General features: G+C 39.7%; 1 protein-coding gene across 4 annotated transcripts in view; it reads left to right on the top strand.

The window, feature by feature from the left end:
* Positions 1–3,588, top strand: part of LOC134527677 (uncharacterized) — a 58,982-nt gene extending 55,394 nt beyond the window's left edge. For 2 of the 4 annotated variants that reach the window (XM_063360572.1, XM_063360571.1), the window contains 2 exons: positions 2,213–2,353; positions 3,109–3,588. In XM_063360572.1, coding sequence (XP_063216642.1) covers positions 2,213–2,353; positions 3,109–3,330 — 363 coding nt within the window. In that variant the 3' untranslated portion in view covers positions 3,331–3,588. The remainder of the gene's footprint in view (positions 1–2,212; positions 2,354–3,108) is intronic. The other 2 variants (XM_063360573.1, XM_063360570.1) reach the window with 2 other exon arrangements.
* The last annotated feature ends 14,012 nt before the right edge of the window (positions 3,589–17,600 follow it).

Genomic DNA, 17,600 nt, shown 5'->3' with positions numbered 1-17,600 from the left:
ACGAGACAAAAATAGCTGACGTGACAGACTTTCCGATTAAAATTTTCTTTTTTCTTCGCGGGCTCGAAAGATGGTTAAACTGGTACTCTGGTAATTCTTTAAGGCTTTATTTACTAAATATATCTGTGACATCTCTGAAATGTGTTTACGTATAGTGATGTTAACAATTGAATGTTATGTTTGAACTAAGTAATCTAATTCCTCTCGAACGTATCGATTAAAAATCCCCGCATCCACTGATGGTTATCGTATGTTTGGTGCGTGTGTAACAGCAATAAACATTTTATATTATGTAGCCTACAATCGTGTATGTTTGGTTATCGCGCGGGCACAGAAAGTCCACAGTCACGCGATATTTTGCTGTTGCATCGCAAACTTTGCATTGCGCCGTGGTTCCAGTGCAAAACATTTTAACTGCGGCCATATTGTCATTCAAAGAATTGAATGATATGATTTATTATATATATATTTGGACAGTTATAATTTTTTAAATACGATTTTTCGTTCTTAGATTATAATAACGTAATTGATTGCGCGGCGATTTTATGTCCCCCAAACGATCTAATTAATCTACGAACTGATTTTTTTTGCCATTGTTTGTCAAAAAAGAACTTTTAAATTAAAATATTTAATTGTAGATATTAATATTTTTAAAATGTCAATCATACAAAACGATTTTAATAGAGTCTCATCCTCGGAAAAAAAAATAAAATGAGAAACAAACTTTTTTAGAAAATGAATTTTTATTTAGTAAAACATAATATGGTAAATACACTTGTTTGAGTAAATACTTGCCGTACCGTATGTAAAGTGACTATCTCTAAATCGTTTTTAAATTTTCATTGAATCCAATCATCGAAGAGCACTGCTCACATTGTTCTATAAATTTAAGCCAGTAAATATTTCATCGTGCGGATGTATACACTGCAGAGTTAACAATTTTTCAGCCCAGACTGAATGGCTTATTGGCCAATTGAACTGTTTGACACGCGTGACATAGTGGACAACACTGTTCTTTGTTGAGGTTGTCAAATATAAATTCGCAGTGTTTATCTGAGTTTCACTGCAGTAAGGGTTAGACATTTCGTTATTGTAAAGCGCCACACTCTTAGTTTGCAGTACATAGTAAATGGTGCGTACTGTTTCCAGAGTAATACTTCTAGGTGACATAGATTAGTTGCATTCCACTAATTAATCATGACCTTATTTACATCAGCTAAATATGGCAGTTATGTTTTCGAACTATGCGGCAATGTTGGCTTAATGCGTAGAGGACAGTAATTATTAAGGCGGAAATACAATAGCACGTCTCCTCTGTCCATCCTTCATCCGTCCGTGGGTCACGTGACCTGCAGCCAATCGGAGGGCCCAAAAAATTGCATCCGTCAGCCCGTCAAAAGTTTTGCAAACTCATACTTTTGACGGACGGACGGACGGATGGATTATATCTTTAGTTTTAGCTGCGGCAGTCAATTGTTACCAGAATACAGGCCTGTGGTGTTTGTGTTCAGATGTTTTGTATGATAACATTGCAGTTCTTAAAACTCGTATCCAAACAATTTAATCACGACTCTAAATTTTTCCGAGGAAGTGCTTACACAATACGTACAAAAACACGAAATAAATATTAAACAACATCGAAATAAGAAAACCACAGATTGTTGGTAGCACTTACTTGGGAAAATATTTTGACGGACGGATGAAGTCATGTTGTATATCGCTTGGCTAGCTGCGTGGCATTGACGGATGAAGTGGCGGATGGAGGTGACGGGCTGTTGTAATTCCGCTCAAGTCTACAACCGCGCTGCCGTAATCCAACACACCAATGTCGCACTCCCCAACATTTGGCAGCTCATTTGTCAATATAACTGGCCAGTATCTCATGGCAGACTCTGGGAACAAGGTTAAGGCTATAAATCTCATCAGAATTTAAATGTAGTGATTGTTCGATATCTCGTCACCAATGAATTAAAATATGCAATGCTTTAAAGTAAATAAATTTGAACTAAAGTGCATTCATCTATATATATATATATATATATATATATATATATATATTGGGAGTAACTTCTTGAAACATGTGCTCATGACATTGTTTACACTCATTGATTTTGAAAATCTTATAACAAATTAGAAGCCAAAGATGGCCCCATACAAAAAAAAGTTTAGGTGTTTATCATATCGTTGGTCTGATGCGTGTTTTGTTTAACAGAGCAACACTTGGCTTCCCGACATCTTGAATTACGTCAATGTGCCAACTATATCGCTCACTGATTGTGCCCGTTTTTTCGCCATGAACTCCGCCTTGATTTGCGCTGGAGACGTTGAAGTTGGTGGCATCGACGCCTGCCAGGTAAGAACACAACAGTCGCATGTGGTATTTGAAAATGAACAAAATCGATGTGTGGCCGCCACGCTCTCTCTTAGTGAAACATCTCTCTTTAATAATACACTTGGACGATAAACACCATAAATATTCAATGAGTGATGAAACTAAACAAAAGAAAACATAAAAATATCACACTGGAGGTTCACAGTTGTAACAAACATGGTGACAAAAAGCTTGCATAGAGTCTTATAGGTGTCTCTCTACTTTGTTATCCCCCCTTCCCCCCGTCACCCACCCTTCAAGCTGGTCATTCATGAGCGTTGCACTTTTCGTTACAATCTGGTGAGACAACGTCTCGACTTACCCTACAGCTTGTAAGAAATTAGTGTATATTTTTTAAACACGTGGACATTAATATTTAAGATAACTTTAGTAGTAACCTGTTGTTCAGTTGGAATAACGCTTTCCCAAAATCCGGTGTACCCTGTGGCATTGAAAGAATCTTGCTTAAGCCTGTATCACACGTATAATCGAGCTTGTTTAAATTGTTTTGTTATGATACCTAGTTAATACTTTTTTTGTATAATATTAAAATGGGTGTTTCTCATAATTGTTGCATAATACGGTAAATGTTTCAATAGACTACATGTCCACCGCGTTTCAAATAATAATCAAGAAAACTTCAATCCCTTCAAAATAAATTACCGATTTTAACACTAAACCATCCACGTAAAATTCCATCGTGCGCTTGGGGCTTTATAGTACAGTTTGTATTTCAGGGAGACAGCGGCGGCCCGATGGTCTGTTCCGGACTGCTGATTGGAGTGGTGTCTTACGGAAGAGGGTGCGGCAAGCCTCGCAGTCCAGGTGTCTATTCATCTGTGCCGTATTACAGTTCGTGGATAAATGCAGTACTTTCATCGTCAAACACTCTCTTAGTAACACCCTTACTACCCTTCCTGCCACTTGCTATGAATGTTATCAGTGCAGCATTTCCTTGAGGCTTTAAAAGAGCAGATTTACTGCAAATTATCTGTATTTTGTAAAACAAAAATCCTGTTTTGTAAATTTAAATTATTTCAGTTAACAACTATAAAATTATAATAAATTAATAATTAATGTAACACCCATCCAGTAGACAGTACATTTTGTTTATACTTTGTTACAATACATATTTAACCTTTGTTTGTATTTTGGTAACAATTGAAGGGGACAAGTATTGCATCTTGTTTTCAATTAAAGTATTTCAACTACGTATATTTGAATTTTTTATTTGCTTTTTAATGTGCTGCCAGGTAAATAACTTCATTAACACCCCCCCCCCCAACCCATACTTTCAATCTAATTTCTGGTGTCAACCCCTTGCAGGCATAGATACTTCATGCACTCCAGGATGAACTTACTTAGGTCTTTGTAATCCCGCCATTTATAAGCTGGACGAACCTGGGCAGGCAGCGAGATATCATGTGTCATGGTCCCCGATCTCTGGCAACGTTTACACTTCAAGTACAACTCTACCCAATTAAAAAAAAAAAAAAAAAACTCCTTTCCTTCTAACATACATGGGTTGGTGTTTCCTCTGGCAGGCTCTACAGGTAAGAAATTTTAACTCTGTGAGAGTTCGTTTTTTCCCCCTCTAAAATACAGTATGTCCATAAAAGAATGTCTCAGTTATAAAATTTAATAGTATCAACTATAAGTGTTGTAAAGTTTTGGTTAAATGTCACAATTAAAGAGTAACTCAAACCGTTTTAGATAAGCGTATGCGCGAACACTGCTTTGTTGTTTTCTCGCTTGCAGCACGAAAGAATGGCTCTTTCCAATGGCGTAACTATAGGATGGCAGGGCTGGCAAAATGCCACGGGCCCCCGACCCAAGAGGGCCCCGGCCCAAAAGACCGCAAGCGCAGAAATAAATTGTTTACATTGTACCTGAGTTATATTACATTTTATTTTACTTAAAAAAATATATTTTTTAAAGCTTAAAATCCATTAAAGACCATAATACAAATCCAAATTAATCATTAAGAATTTCAACACATCCTAAACAAAAATGTGTTGATCAATTTTAGAACGCATCCATTGGTTTCTACATTTTTTTGTCGCGGTACGTTGGCAGCGCGGGTGAGCATTGACATTCTTTGTGTGACTGTCTTGACAATTGATCATTTGTATCTTTGATTTTTCGGATTTGTTGTTTTATTAAACCTGCAAATGGTGGAAAAGTAAAGTTAATTGTGAAAGTTAGTTAATCAAATGTCTAGTTCTAGAAAATATTTAAGTGAGAGTGAAAAACGAAAGAGAAAGAGGGAGACTGAAGAAAAAAATAAAAAGTACCTAAAATTAGTCAGTACTTAAAGAATGATGACTTTATTATTAAAAACGTCAGTGAACAGTGCCCCAAAAGTGAAGAATTGGACCGTACTAAAAGTATACTAGAATTACCAGATGCAGCACCCAACACCAGTACAACCACAACAAGGTACTAGCAAAAATCAATGTGAATCATATTTTAGTGTGAACAATATTGTATCTTCGCCATATGTTACTGATAAGAGTCATTTTAAAGAACTAACCGATCATGTGAAAAGATTCGTGATTGAAAACGGGCATAGTAAACCTAAGGGTCCTTTCTTAAAAGGTAGTGACAATAGATCTTTTCTAGAAAAACATTACTATATTGTTTCCAAGTCTGGCGTGAAACTTGAACGTACATGGCTATCCTATTCTATAATACTTCAGAAGGCGTATTGTGAACCATTTTGGTTATTCACAAATCGTGCATCTAAAAAAATACAAAATGTTTGGATGGAAGGCTATGACGACTGGAAACATATTGAAGACGCCATAGAAAGACACGAGACATCGAAAATTCATCTGGATTCTTGATGGAGAGCAAGTGTCGATGACCAAAAAAGAAAAATCATTTTGGCGCCAAGTACTTTCTAGACTCCTTCATGTTACTCTGACATTTTCAACGCGTAATTTAGCATTTCGTGTCCATAGAGAAAATGCAAATAGCAATTATCCAAACTCCCGAGGAAACTTTTTGAGTATTGTTGAGTTATTAGAAAAATACGACCCGATTTTAGAAGAATTGTTAAATAAACCAAAGGGTAAAATAAAATACGTAAGTCCAAAAATACAAAATGAGCTAATTTCAGTCCTGGTTCTAAAAGTAGAAAATGCACTCATAGTAGTATGTTTTGGTTCCTCCGGCGCCAGGCTTCAGGCTGAGGTGCCTGAGGTGCCGACCGCCATATTGGATTCTGACGTCACGACGGCCATCTTGGATGGTTGTGACCTTGACCTTTGACCTTGACCTTGAATTTGATCCTCAAAACTTGTCAAAACTTGTCCAAAATTGGGCGAAATTTGTCCAAAATTCCTCAAAAATTGCCAAAATTTCCATTTCTGTGGGGGAAAAAACGCCAAAAAATTCTAAAAATTCCACAAATCAAATATTTCTCTTTTTGAGGGAAAAATTCCCGTATCGAAAGAAAATTTCCCTTTTTTAGTCCTTAAAAATCTCAGCGGCTAGAAATGTCCATATAGAGGCTTAAGCATCCATGTCTACAGCCTCCGATAAGCCTCAGACGTCATCATGGAATATGACATCTTAGATTATGACGTCACCGTTGCAATTTCCGTTACGCCTGCCATCTTTAACTTTTTTATTTATTATCCGAATTTAATGAAATTTATTTAAAAATTATAAAAAAAATCAATTAATAAAATTTTAATTAAAATTTTTTAAAAAACAATCATTTACGGTACGGAGCTCGGAGTCCTCGGTTCGAACCCGACGAGGGCAAAAAAAATGCGACCGATTCTTCCCTCACAGTGGGTGCTGGCAGACTGGCCCCCACCACTAATGTCAAAGTATATAACGTCACCTAGTATGACGCCATGTCCGCCATCTTGTCTTCGTTTGCTGGAAGCCACCATCATGTTATCGTCTGCTAGAATGCGCTGATGCCGCGTTAGTTTAATTCTTACCCGCTAGAGTGCAGTAATCATTTATTACTGTGACTTCCGCCATCTTGAAATTTGGGCGCCACCTTGGAAATCCGTAATTTTAATGCTAGAAATGCGGGAAAAGTTCTAAAATTCACCAAAAAATTGACAATAAATATACTGATTGATTCGATCGATTCCTGTCCTTGGTTAGATCCCTAGACGATGCAAAACATTTAATTTTATGTAAAAAATAATAATTTTAATAAATAATGATCAAAATCCTAAAAGAAGCATAGTTTCCAAATCAACCATCATCCTATAAGCCAGCACGTCCATCATCTTGAATATTTGTATTTATTATCCGATTTTAATAAAAAAATTTAAATTCATTAAATAATTCACTCATTAATTAACATATTAGTTCGAAACCTGGCCGATACAAAACAACTTCAATTTTACAAAAGTACCACTAAAGTGGCAGGTTTGAGAAACAAAACACCGCAAGTTCTTTTACAAACATAATATTTATTACATAATTTCTATTGTACTACACGAACACTTGCGAAAGCCAGCAATCTTATAATCATTTAGTTCCGCATCGGTGTGAAATGACTAGTTCGTAGCTCCAATCGGTTTATACTAGACAGAGACCAACCAGAACCTTTACTGACATAATCCTCCTCTTCTTGACAGAGTTTCTGGATACCGTGTTTAACAGTTTGCTTCACATCGTCAGAACTGTAAATTACTGCAGCCGAAGTCTTGAATTCACACTTCTTCTCTTTGTCATCTAACGGATATGGCTTTCCATATATACAGTCCAACCACAAGTTATATTTCAAAGGTCCGTTTGTTGCTACGTCATCAGTAAGCTGATTGATTATGTTCTGTCTAATATCGTCAAGAAAATTACAAATGTCTTTCGACTCACCTAACATATTTAGATAATAGTAGTCTTTCAATGTTCCACTAAATGCAGACTGCGCCAAGTAGAAGCCATTATCATTCACCTGTAGAGCACCGATCACAGTCTTAGGCTTAGTTCCATGTCCAGACGACATACCAATCGGTTGCTGCGCATCTGTTTTCTTGCTTGTACGCTTACGAGTCTCCAATCTAAAGCGAGGAGTCGAAATTTCTGCAGGTAGTTCAGCAGTAGGCGCACGGACTTTACCGTTGCATTTGTTCGCATGTCGTCGCAAATTATCAATTCGAGTAAACCATTCATGACACTCATCGCAGCGAAACTTCATGCGAGAAGGATTCTTTGTACATTTACTCCTCTCATGTCTCCGTGCATCATGAGCAAATGCAAACGTCATATCGCAGTAGCTACAAGGATACCGCGGTGATGAAGACGAGCCTTTCAGACTCGATCCAGATACTGACGTTGCCGCCGTCGTACCATTTCCAGGCATACTCTTATGCACATCAATCATTTGCTGTTGTATAGACACCTTTACTTTCTGCCGCGCAACAGGTCCTTTGCATGTCTCCAAGTGTTGCTGCAAATTAGCATTTCTTGTAAATTACTTACGACATTTCTCACAGCCAAACATTTTTCGATAAAGGTTCTTAACACATTCTCTCTTCTCGTGTCATCGAGCATTACTGTTGTTTGAGAAAATCTTGTCGCAGTAACGGCACCGATGTTCGTTGTTTGTTGTCGTATCACCATCCATTGAAGTCACCATCGAGGGCGAAACAGCGTTCGTCGAGGTTTCCTGTACAGCCAGCACTACCGGCATTAAAGTCTCTTCTGCTGGTGGTATCACGTCTGTTGAAGTCTCCTCCAGTGTTGACGTCGTCGTTGCCAACGGGATCTGCTCCTTCTCCGTCGTAGCTGTCGTCAAGGTTCCCGTAGATGATGGTACAACCTCCATCGAGTTCGTCGTTAAAGTCCGTAAAGATGCCAGTGAGTTCGCATTAACAGGTAATTACGTGACTAATGCACCAGAAGAAACAAACTAGGTGATCCGTACACCGTGACGACAGTAACAACTAAGTGACCTGCTGTCTAGGATTCGCTTATATACATGCACCGGATGGAATAATACACTAGTCAAATCAAGAACAATTTATTATAAAACTAGAGTCAAATCTACATTAAAAATAGAAGCACCATCGACAAAAAAAAGCACATTCTGGAAGCACAATAAAAAGTAAGCACATTTGGAAGCACCGTCAACGAAAAGGAAGCACCGACAACGAAAATGCGGCACATTTGGAAGCACCGACAACGAAAAGGCAGCACATTTGTAAGCACCGTCAACGAAAATGCAGCACCATCATCGAAAAGGCAGCACCATCATCGAAAAGGCAGCACATTTGGAAGCACCGCCAACGAAAAGGTAGAACATTTGGAAGAACCGACAACGAAAAGGCAGCACATTTGGAAGCACCGTCAACGAAAAGGCAGCACCATCATCGAAAAGGCAGCACATTTGGAAGCACCGCCAACGAAAAGGCAGCACATTTGGAAGCACCGCCAACGAAAAGGTAGAACATTTGGAAGAACCGACAACGAAAAGGCAGCACATTTGGAAGCACCGTCAACGAAAAGGCAGCACCATCATCGAAAAGGCAGCACCATCATCGAAAAGGCAGCACATTTGGAAGCACCGCCAACGAAAAGGTAGAACATTTGGAAAAACCGACAACGAAAACGCAGCACATTTGGAAGCACCGACAACGAAAAGGCAGCACCATCATAGAAAAGGCCGCACATTTGTCATTGGCTCCAATATTCATTCCTACAGTCATTGGCTCCAACTGTCTTTTGTCTCATCAACTCCAAATATATTTGGCTAGAATTCTACGAGTCTAAGAGACTATGAGGCTACAAGGCTACGAGTCTTAAAGGATCTAGCTGGTTACGAGTTATACATGGCTACCTGACTGCATGGCTAAAAGACCGCGTGACTACGAAACTACATGTCTTTGAAGCTACAAGAATACAAGTCTACTCGGCTCCAACTACTCCAGCAGAATTATGTTATTATATAGCATGACTACTTGTTTACGTAGCTACAAGTCTACGAGGTTACTTGGCTACATTGCTACAATTCTACGAGATCCCAAGACATCATGACTACGCGACTACGAGCCATGAGGTTACGAGACTACACGACTAGGAATCTTCAAGTTTACGAGACTGCAAGGCTACAGAGCTACGAAGCTTCTAGAACACAAGTTCACGTGACTGCGAGGATACAGGACTTCAAGTCTGCATGAGTTCTTGACTACGAAGCTACTCGTCTTCAAGGCTCCAATTACCGTATCTTTCTTCCACGGAATTTTCTCTTTTGCTCCAACTGCACCATCAGCTTTATGTTAGAAGATTACAAGGCTACTTGCTTACGTAGCTTCAAGTCTACGAGCCTCCAATGCATCATGACTGTGAGACTACGAGACTATGCGATTGCAAATCTTCAAGGTTACGTGATCTCGAGGCTATAGGACTATGAAACTTACAGAACGCATGGTTACGAGACTGCCTGACTAATTGGCCGCGTGGCTACGAAACTTCATGTCTCTAACTGATTAAAAAAATAGCACCATTCAGTGGTGAGAATTAATTTATCTCATGGAAAGGCACTTGTTGCAAGTAGTTCCGCTTTTCAACAACAGATAGCGTCACGTGTTGCTTGCAGGTAAATAATATTTTTTTTTTTATGGTGGATGCAGGACGCTTACTAATGATCGCAATATAGGGACGGCTTTGCTAGACTCCAAGGAGAAAGAAGTTTGTTCTTCCAGTTAGTGCTTCTCAGATTTCTCAGAGCATACTACTAGACTGAGTAATAATATATTTTTTTATTTCCACCTCATAAAAATATTGCAAGTGCCGATTTAGTAGCCGAAAATCACTAATTAAATGTAACTTTGAATAAAATGACATGTCTCATTAAGATTAAAACTCCTTCATGGAGAGTTCGGTTTCTCAGAAATAACCAGAAGCACTTGGAGAAACCACAGGAATGATAGTAAGCACACGGAAAAAACCATCATAATATTGACAAGAATAATCAGGAGCACACGGAGAAAAACCATCATAATATGGACAAGTATAATCAGGAGCACACGGAGAAAACCGACATAATATTGACAAGAATTATCGGGAGCACACGGAGAAAACCACCACACGTTTTCTTTGATAAATTAAAATTTTAAAAAATTTTAAAATTTAAAATAAAAATATTACAAAAAAATACAAATCTGATTCTGGCTTGATCTAGAACTCTATTTTTGCTCAACAATGAGAAGTTCACAAGCTATCAGAATCAGATTCTGCTAGCTTGTAAACTTATCATTGTTGAGCAAAGATAGAGTTTTAGTACAAGCCAGAATTTTATGTATTTTTTAATTTTTTTTAAATTTTTTATTAATTTATTTTTATTTTTAAATTTTTTTTCCCTGTAATTTTATGATATCAAAGAAAACATGTGGCGTTTTTCTCCGTGTGCTTCTGATTATTCTTATCAATATTGTGATGGTTTTCTCCGTGTGCTCCTGATTATTCTTATCAATATTTTGATGATTAATCCGAGTGCTTGCGATCATTCCTGCGGTTTCGGTCAAAGGTCAAGGTCACATCCATCAAAGATGGTCGCCGTAACGTCGCAATCCAAGATGGTGGACCGTGAGAAATCTAAGAAGCACTAGCAGGAAGGACGAACTTCCTTCTCCTTGGAGACTAACGAAGCCATCCTTCTTATGCGATCGATAGTGAGCATCCCGCATATAAGAAATAAATATTATTTACCTGCAAGCAACACGTGACGTCATCTGATGTTGAAAAGCGGAACTACTTGCAGCAAGTACCTTTGCATGAGATAAATTAACTCTCACCACTGAATAGTGCTATTGTAGTCAGTTAGAGACATGAAGTTTCGTAGCCGCGCCGTCAATTAGTCATGCAGTCTCGTAACCATACGTTCTGGAAGCTTGGTAGTCCTTTAGCCTCAGGATCACGTAACCTTGAAGACTTGCAATCGCATAGTCTCGTAACCTCATGGCACGTAGTCTCGTAGTCATGATGCATTGGAGCCTCGTAGACTTGAAGCTACGTAAGCAAGTAGCCTTGTAATCTTATAACATAATGGTGATGGAGCAGATAAAGTAAAAGAGAAAATTCCGTCGAAGACAAATGTAGTAATTGTAGCCTTGTAGACGAGTAGCTTCGTAGTCAAGAACTCATGCAGACTTGTATTCCTGTATCCATGCAGACACGTAAACTCGTTTTCTAGAGGCTTCGTAGATCTGTAGCCTCGCAGTCTCGTCAACTTGAAGATTCGTAGTCACGTAGTCTCGTAACCTCATGGCTCGTAGTCGCGTAGACATGATGTAATGGAGTCTCGTAGACTTGAAGCTACGTAAGCAAGTATCCATGTAATCTTATAACATAATGGTGGCGGTGCAGTTGGAGCAAGAGAGAAAATTCTGACGAAGACAGATGCTGCAATTGGAGCCTTGTAGACGAGTAGCTTCGTAGTCAAGTACTCATGTAGACTAGTAGTTCTGTATCCTCGCAGTTACGTAAACTTGTGAACTAGAAGCTTCGTAGCTCTAGCCTCGCAAGCCGTGTATAACTCGTAAAATATCTAGATCATTTTAGACTCGTAGCCATGTGGCCTCAGAGTCTCTTAGACTCGAAGAATTCTAGCCAAATATATTTAGAGCCAAAAGACTTTTGGAACCAAAAGACTGTTGGTGACAATGACTGATGGAGCCAATGAATATTGAAGCCAATGAATATTGGAGCCTGTGTGTACGTTCCGTTTCCTGCGTGTACGTTCCGTTTCCTGTGTGTACGTTCCGTTTTTCCTGCGTGTACGTTCCGTTTTCCTGCGTGTATGTTCCGTTTTTCTGCGTGTACTTTCTGTTTTCCTGCGTGTAAATTCCGTTTTCCTGCGTGTACGTTCCGTTTTCCTGCGTGTACGATCTGTTTTCCTGCGTGTACATTCCGTTTTCCTGCGTGTACGTTCCGTTTTCCTGCGTGTACGTTCTGTTTTCCTGCGTGTACCTTCCGTTTTCCTGCGTGAACGTTCCGTTTTTCCTGCGTGTACGTTCCTTTTTTCCTGCGTGTACGTTCCTTATTTTCCTGCGTGTAAATTCCGTTTTCCTGCGTGTACGTTCCGTTTTCCTGCGTGTACCTTCCGTTTTTCCTGCGTATACGTTCCGTTTTCCTGCGTGTACCTTCCGTTTTCCTTCCGTTTTCCTGCGTGTACGTTCCGTTTTCCTGCGTGTACCTTCCGTTTTTCCTGCGTGTACGTTCCGTTTTACTGCGTGTACCTTCCGTTTTCCTGCGTGTACCTTCCATTTTCCTGCGTGTACGTTCCGTTTTCCTGCGTGTACGTTCCGTTTTTCCTGCGTGTACGTTCCGTTTTTCCTGCGTGTACGTTCCGTTTTTCCTGCGTGTACGTTCCTTATTTTCCTGCGTGTAAATTCCGTTTTCCTGCGTGTACGTTCCGTTTTCCTGCGTGTACGTTCCGTTTTCCTGCGTGTACCTTCCGTTTTCCTTCCGTTTTCCTGCGTGTACGTTCCGTTTTCCTGCGTGTACCTTCCGTTTTTCCTGCGTGTACGTTCCGTTTTACTGCGTGTACCTTCCGTTTTCCTGCGTGTACCTTCCATTTTCCTGCGTGTACGTTCCGTTTTTCCTGCGTGTACGTTCCGTTTTTCCTGCGTGTACGTTCCGTTTTTCCTGCGTGTACGTTCCGTTTTTCCTGCGTGTACGTTCCTTATTTTCCTGCGTGTAAATTCCGTTTTCCTGCGTGTACGTTCCGTTTTCCTGCGTGTACCTTCCGTTTTTCCTGCGTGTACCTTCCGTTTTCCTGCGTGTACGTTCCGTTTTCCTGCGTGTACCTTCCGTTTTCCTTCCGTTTTCCTGCGTGTACCTTCCGTTTTCCTGCGTGTACGTTCCGTTTTTCCTGCGTGTACGTTCCGTTTTTCCTGCATGTACGTTCCGTTTTCCTGCGTGTACGTTCCGTTTTCCTGCGTGTACGTTCCGTTTTCCTGCGTGTACGTTCCGTTTTCCTGCGTGTAAATTCCGTTTTTATGCGTGTACATTCCGTTTTCCTGCGTGTAAATTCCGTTTTCCTGCGTGTACGTTCCGTTTTCCTGCGTGTACCTTCCGTTTTTCCTGCGTGTACATTCCGTTTTCCTGCGTGTACCTTCCGTTTTCCTGCGTGTACCTTCCGTTTTCCTGCGTGTACCTTCCGTTTTCCTGCGTGTACCTTCCGTTTTCCTGCGTGTACCTTCCGTTTTCCTGCGTGTACCTTCCGTTTTTCCTGCGTGAACGTTCCGTTTTACTGCGTGTACCTTCCGTTTTCCTGAGTGTACCTTCCGTTTTCCTGCGTGTACGTTCCGTTTTTCCTGCGTGTACGTTCCAATTTTCCTGCGTGTACGTTCCGTTTTCCTGCGTGTAAATTCCGTTTTCCTGCGTGTAAATTCCGTTTTCCTGCGTGTACGTTCCGTTTTCCTGCGTGTACCTTCCGTTTTTCCTGCGTGTACGTTCCATTTTCCTGCGTGTACCTTCCGTTTTCCTGCGTGTACGTTCCGTTTTCCTGCGTGTACCTTCCGTTTTTCCTGCGTGTACGTTAAGTTTAACTGCGTGTACCTTCCGTTTTCCTGCGTGTACCTTCCGTTTTCCTGCGTGTACCTTCCGTTTTCCTGCGCGTACATTCCGTTTTTCCTGCGCGTACGTTCCGTTTTCCTGAGTGTAAATTCAGTTTTCCTGTGTGTATATTCCGTTTTCCAGCGTGTACGTTCCGTTTTCCTACGTGTACATTCCTTTTTCCTGTGTGTACTGAGTTCATGGTCTATATGTCTGATATTGACATGACCCGGTCTTGTGGTCCGTGCCTTTACGATGATGGTGCTGCCTTTTCGTTGTTGGTGCTTCCAAAATGTGCTGCCTTTTCGATGGCGGTGCTGTCTTTTAGATGTTGGTGCTTCCAAATGTGGTGCCTTTTCGTTGTCGGTGCTTCCAAATGTTCTGTCTTTTCGTTGTCACTGCTGTCTTTTCGTTGTCGGTGCTTCCAAATGTGCTGTATTTACGTTGGCGGTGCTGCCTTTTCGTTGTCGGTGCTTCCAAAATGGGTTGCCTTTTCGATGGCGGTGTTGTCTTTTAGATGTTGGTGCTTCCAAATGTGGTGCCTTTTCGTTGTCGGTGCTTCCAAATGAGCTGGCTTTTCGTTGGTGGTGCTGTCTTTTCGTTGTTGGTGCTTCCTTTTTTGTTGATTGCGCGTAGTACAAAATGTAGTGATTGAATATTTACTAGTTTATCACCTCTTGGTGTTACTAAAATATTTTACAAGGTTACTTGGTCCTTTAGAATGTATAAATATGTCACGATGGATTACGAAGGTCATGTGGTCCTGAAATGACTAGCCTATACGTCTGATAATGACATGACTCGGTCTCATGGACTGAAGGCAATTGATCTATATGTGTGGCTTTGTACATGAACGGCTTATATGTTATTCAGATTATTGAAAAATTAGACTTTCATAATAGGCTAATCGGCACTGATTTAATTCGTTGGTCCGGTATAATGACTTGAGTTGATTTTCGTAGAGTGAATGATTAATAAACTCCGCGAAAGGTAATGGAAAACAGAACCTAACATTTATTTAATAATTAGTTACAACTGTCTCTGGTCAAGAATCGAACCGTGGACAGGGATCCATCGATTCAATTTGTGAATTAATTGATTTTTTTTTCGGAGACTATTGGAATTTTTCCCGCATTTCTAGCTAAATAATTACACTATTCCAAGATGTCGCCCAAATTTCAGGATGGCAGGGGCACCTCGGTAATAAATGATTACTGCAATGTAGCGGGTTAGAATAAAATTAACCAGATGGAAATGTACTCTATAATACGAGTACACGCACAAGATGGTGTACTCCAGCAGGTGGTCGCTCCTGGTAGCATGTACTGAACATAAAATGTCGGATCCATGATGGTCGACTAGGACAAAGTCAAATTTCAAGGACAAAGTAAAATTTCAAGGTCAAAGTCAAATTTCAAGGTCAAGGTCAAATTTCAAGGTCAAGGTCAAAGTTCAAGGTCAAGGTCAAATTTCAAGGTCAAGGTCAAATTCCAAGGTCAAGGTCAAATTCCAATGTCAAGGTCAAATAACAAGGTCAAGGTCAAATTTCAAGGTCAAGGTCAAAGTTCAAGGTCAAGGCCAAATTTCAAGGTCAAGGTCAAATTTCAAGGTCAAGGTCAAATTTCAAGGTCAAGGTCAAAGTTCAAGGTCAAGGTCAAAGTTCAAGGTAAAGGTAAAGGTGTGGTGACCAGATAATTATACTACATGATATCGGCACACTCTAGCAGATGAAAACAAGATGGTGGTCTCCAGTGGATGAAGACAAGATGGCGGACATGATGTCATACCAGTTGACGATATATACCTTGGTATTGGTGGTGATAGATCAGTCTAGGTAGCTTTCATGGAGGAAGGATCGACTGTTTACTCTCGTCGGGAATCGAACCAAGGACGTACATCGATATAATCAAACAGAATTCAAATACGTTAATTTTTTGGTGAATTTTGGAATTTTTTTCATTAAAATCGGATAATAAAGATTTTCAAGATGGCGTCCAAATTTCAAGATGGCGGACATGACGTCATACTACCTGACGATATATATGCTTTGAAAAAAAAAGTGGTGGGAGTCAGTATGCCTGCAGCCACCGCGGGGGAAGGATCGGTCGCCATTTTTATTTTTTTTTGCACTCGTCGGGTTTGAACCGAGGACTCCGAGCTCCGTGTCGTAAATGTTTGTTTTTTAAATATTTTATTAAATTTTTTATTATTTAATTTTTTATAATTTTAAAATTTTTTTTCATTAAAATCGGATAATAAATTTAAAGATGGCGGCCGTAACGGAAATTGCAGCGATGACGTCATAATTCAAAATGGCGGATAACACAATGCCGGAATTTTCTAGAAAACGAAATGACGTCATCCAAAATGGCGGATCCAAGATGGCCGTCGGGGTCAAGGTCAAAGGTCAAGGTCACATCCTGATAGAGGCTTAACTGAGGCTTGAGTTAAGGATGCTTAAGCCTCTATCAGGACATTTCTAGCCGTTGGGATTTTTGAGGAATAAAACGGGAAATTTTCCCTCCAAACGGGAATTTTTCCCTCGAAAACGGGAAATTTTTTCTTAAAACGGGAAATTTTGAGTCATTTTGAGGCATTTTTGAGGAATTTTGAGGAATTTTTGCCGCCGTGACGTCACAAATACAAGATGGCGGACACCGGCACCGGCACCACACCCTGAACCCTGTTTCAGGAAATACTATTATATACTACTCATGATAACAAGAAAAGGTTATTCCATAGAAAAAAGAACGACAGTAATGCTCTAATTTACAGTGGTGATGAAGTTGTGATGTGTGCAAAAATGAAGCTAAACAATTTATATGAACGGGACATTGAAACAGTTGTTCCTGACACATACAACTTAGTGCAGAAAATAAAAGTGATATTAAAAAGTGGCACGAGAGATTATGACTTTTAAACATTAAAGAAATAAAACAAATGAGCGTGAAAAATATAGTTGAAGGTTTAAATATTGAAAAAAGTAATGAAACTGAATTAGTATGTGAAACATGTGCTTATGGGAAACAATCTCGGTTTCCATTCCAGAAATCAAGTCGGGCAGAACTACCACCTGGTGACCTAGTATATAGTGACGTCTGTGGTCCAATGAGTCATACATCAGTTCAAGGTATGAGGTATTTTTTATTATTCAAGGATGCGGCAACCAGCTACAGACATGTGTACTTCGTGAGAAATAAGAGCGATACTCTTGAATATTTCAAGAAATATAATGCCATTGTGAAAAACAAATACATGCACAGTGTAAAAGCCTTGCATACAGATAATGGATGTGAATATATTAATACTGCATTTAAAGACTACTTAGATAAAGAAGGAATTGTTCATGAATGTACTGCTCCATATACCCCAGAACAAAAAAAAGGCGTGCAGAAAGAGATATCAGATCAATAGTAGAAAGCGCTCGATCCATGCTGTATGCACGTGATGTATCTTTGGATTTATGGGCAGAAGCCATAAATTGTGCAGTTTATTTGCTTAATAGAACCTCATCTATCCAAACATCAGACAAAACGCCATCAGAGTTGTGGAATGGAGTCAAACAAATTTTGGAGCATGTAAGGGTATTTGGTAGTAGTGAAGGATATGTACCTACATATTCCTGATCAGTTGCGGAACAAATTAGAAAAAAAAAGCGAAAAGATGATATTGGTTGGATATGATAGTACCAATTACA

This window comes from Bacillus rossius, chromosome 1, assembly GCF_032445375.1.
Source record: "Bacillus rossius redtenbacheri isolate Brsri chromosome 1, Brsri_v3, whole genome shotgun sequence".
Lineage (NCBI taxonomy): Eukaryota > Metazoa > Arthropoda > Insecta > Phasmatodea > Bacillidae > Bacillus > Bacillus rossius.
Note: the sequence above shows the minus strand (reverse complement) of the source record. Positions and strands in the feature narration are given on the sequence as shown.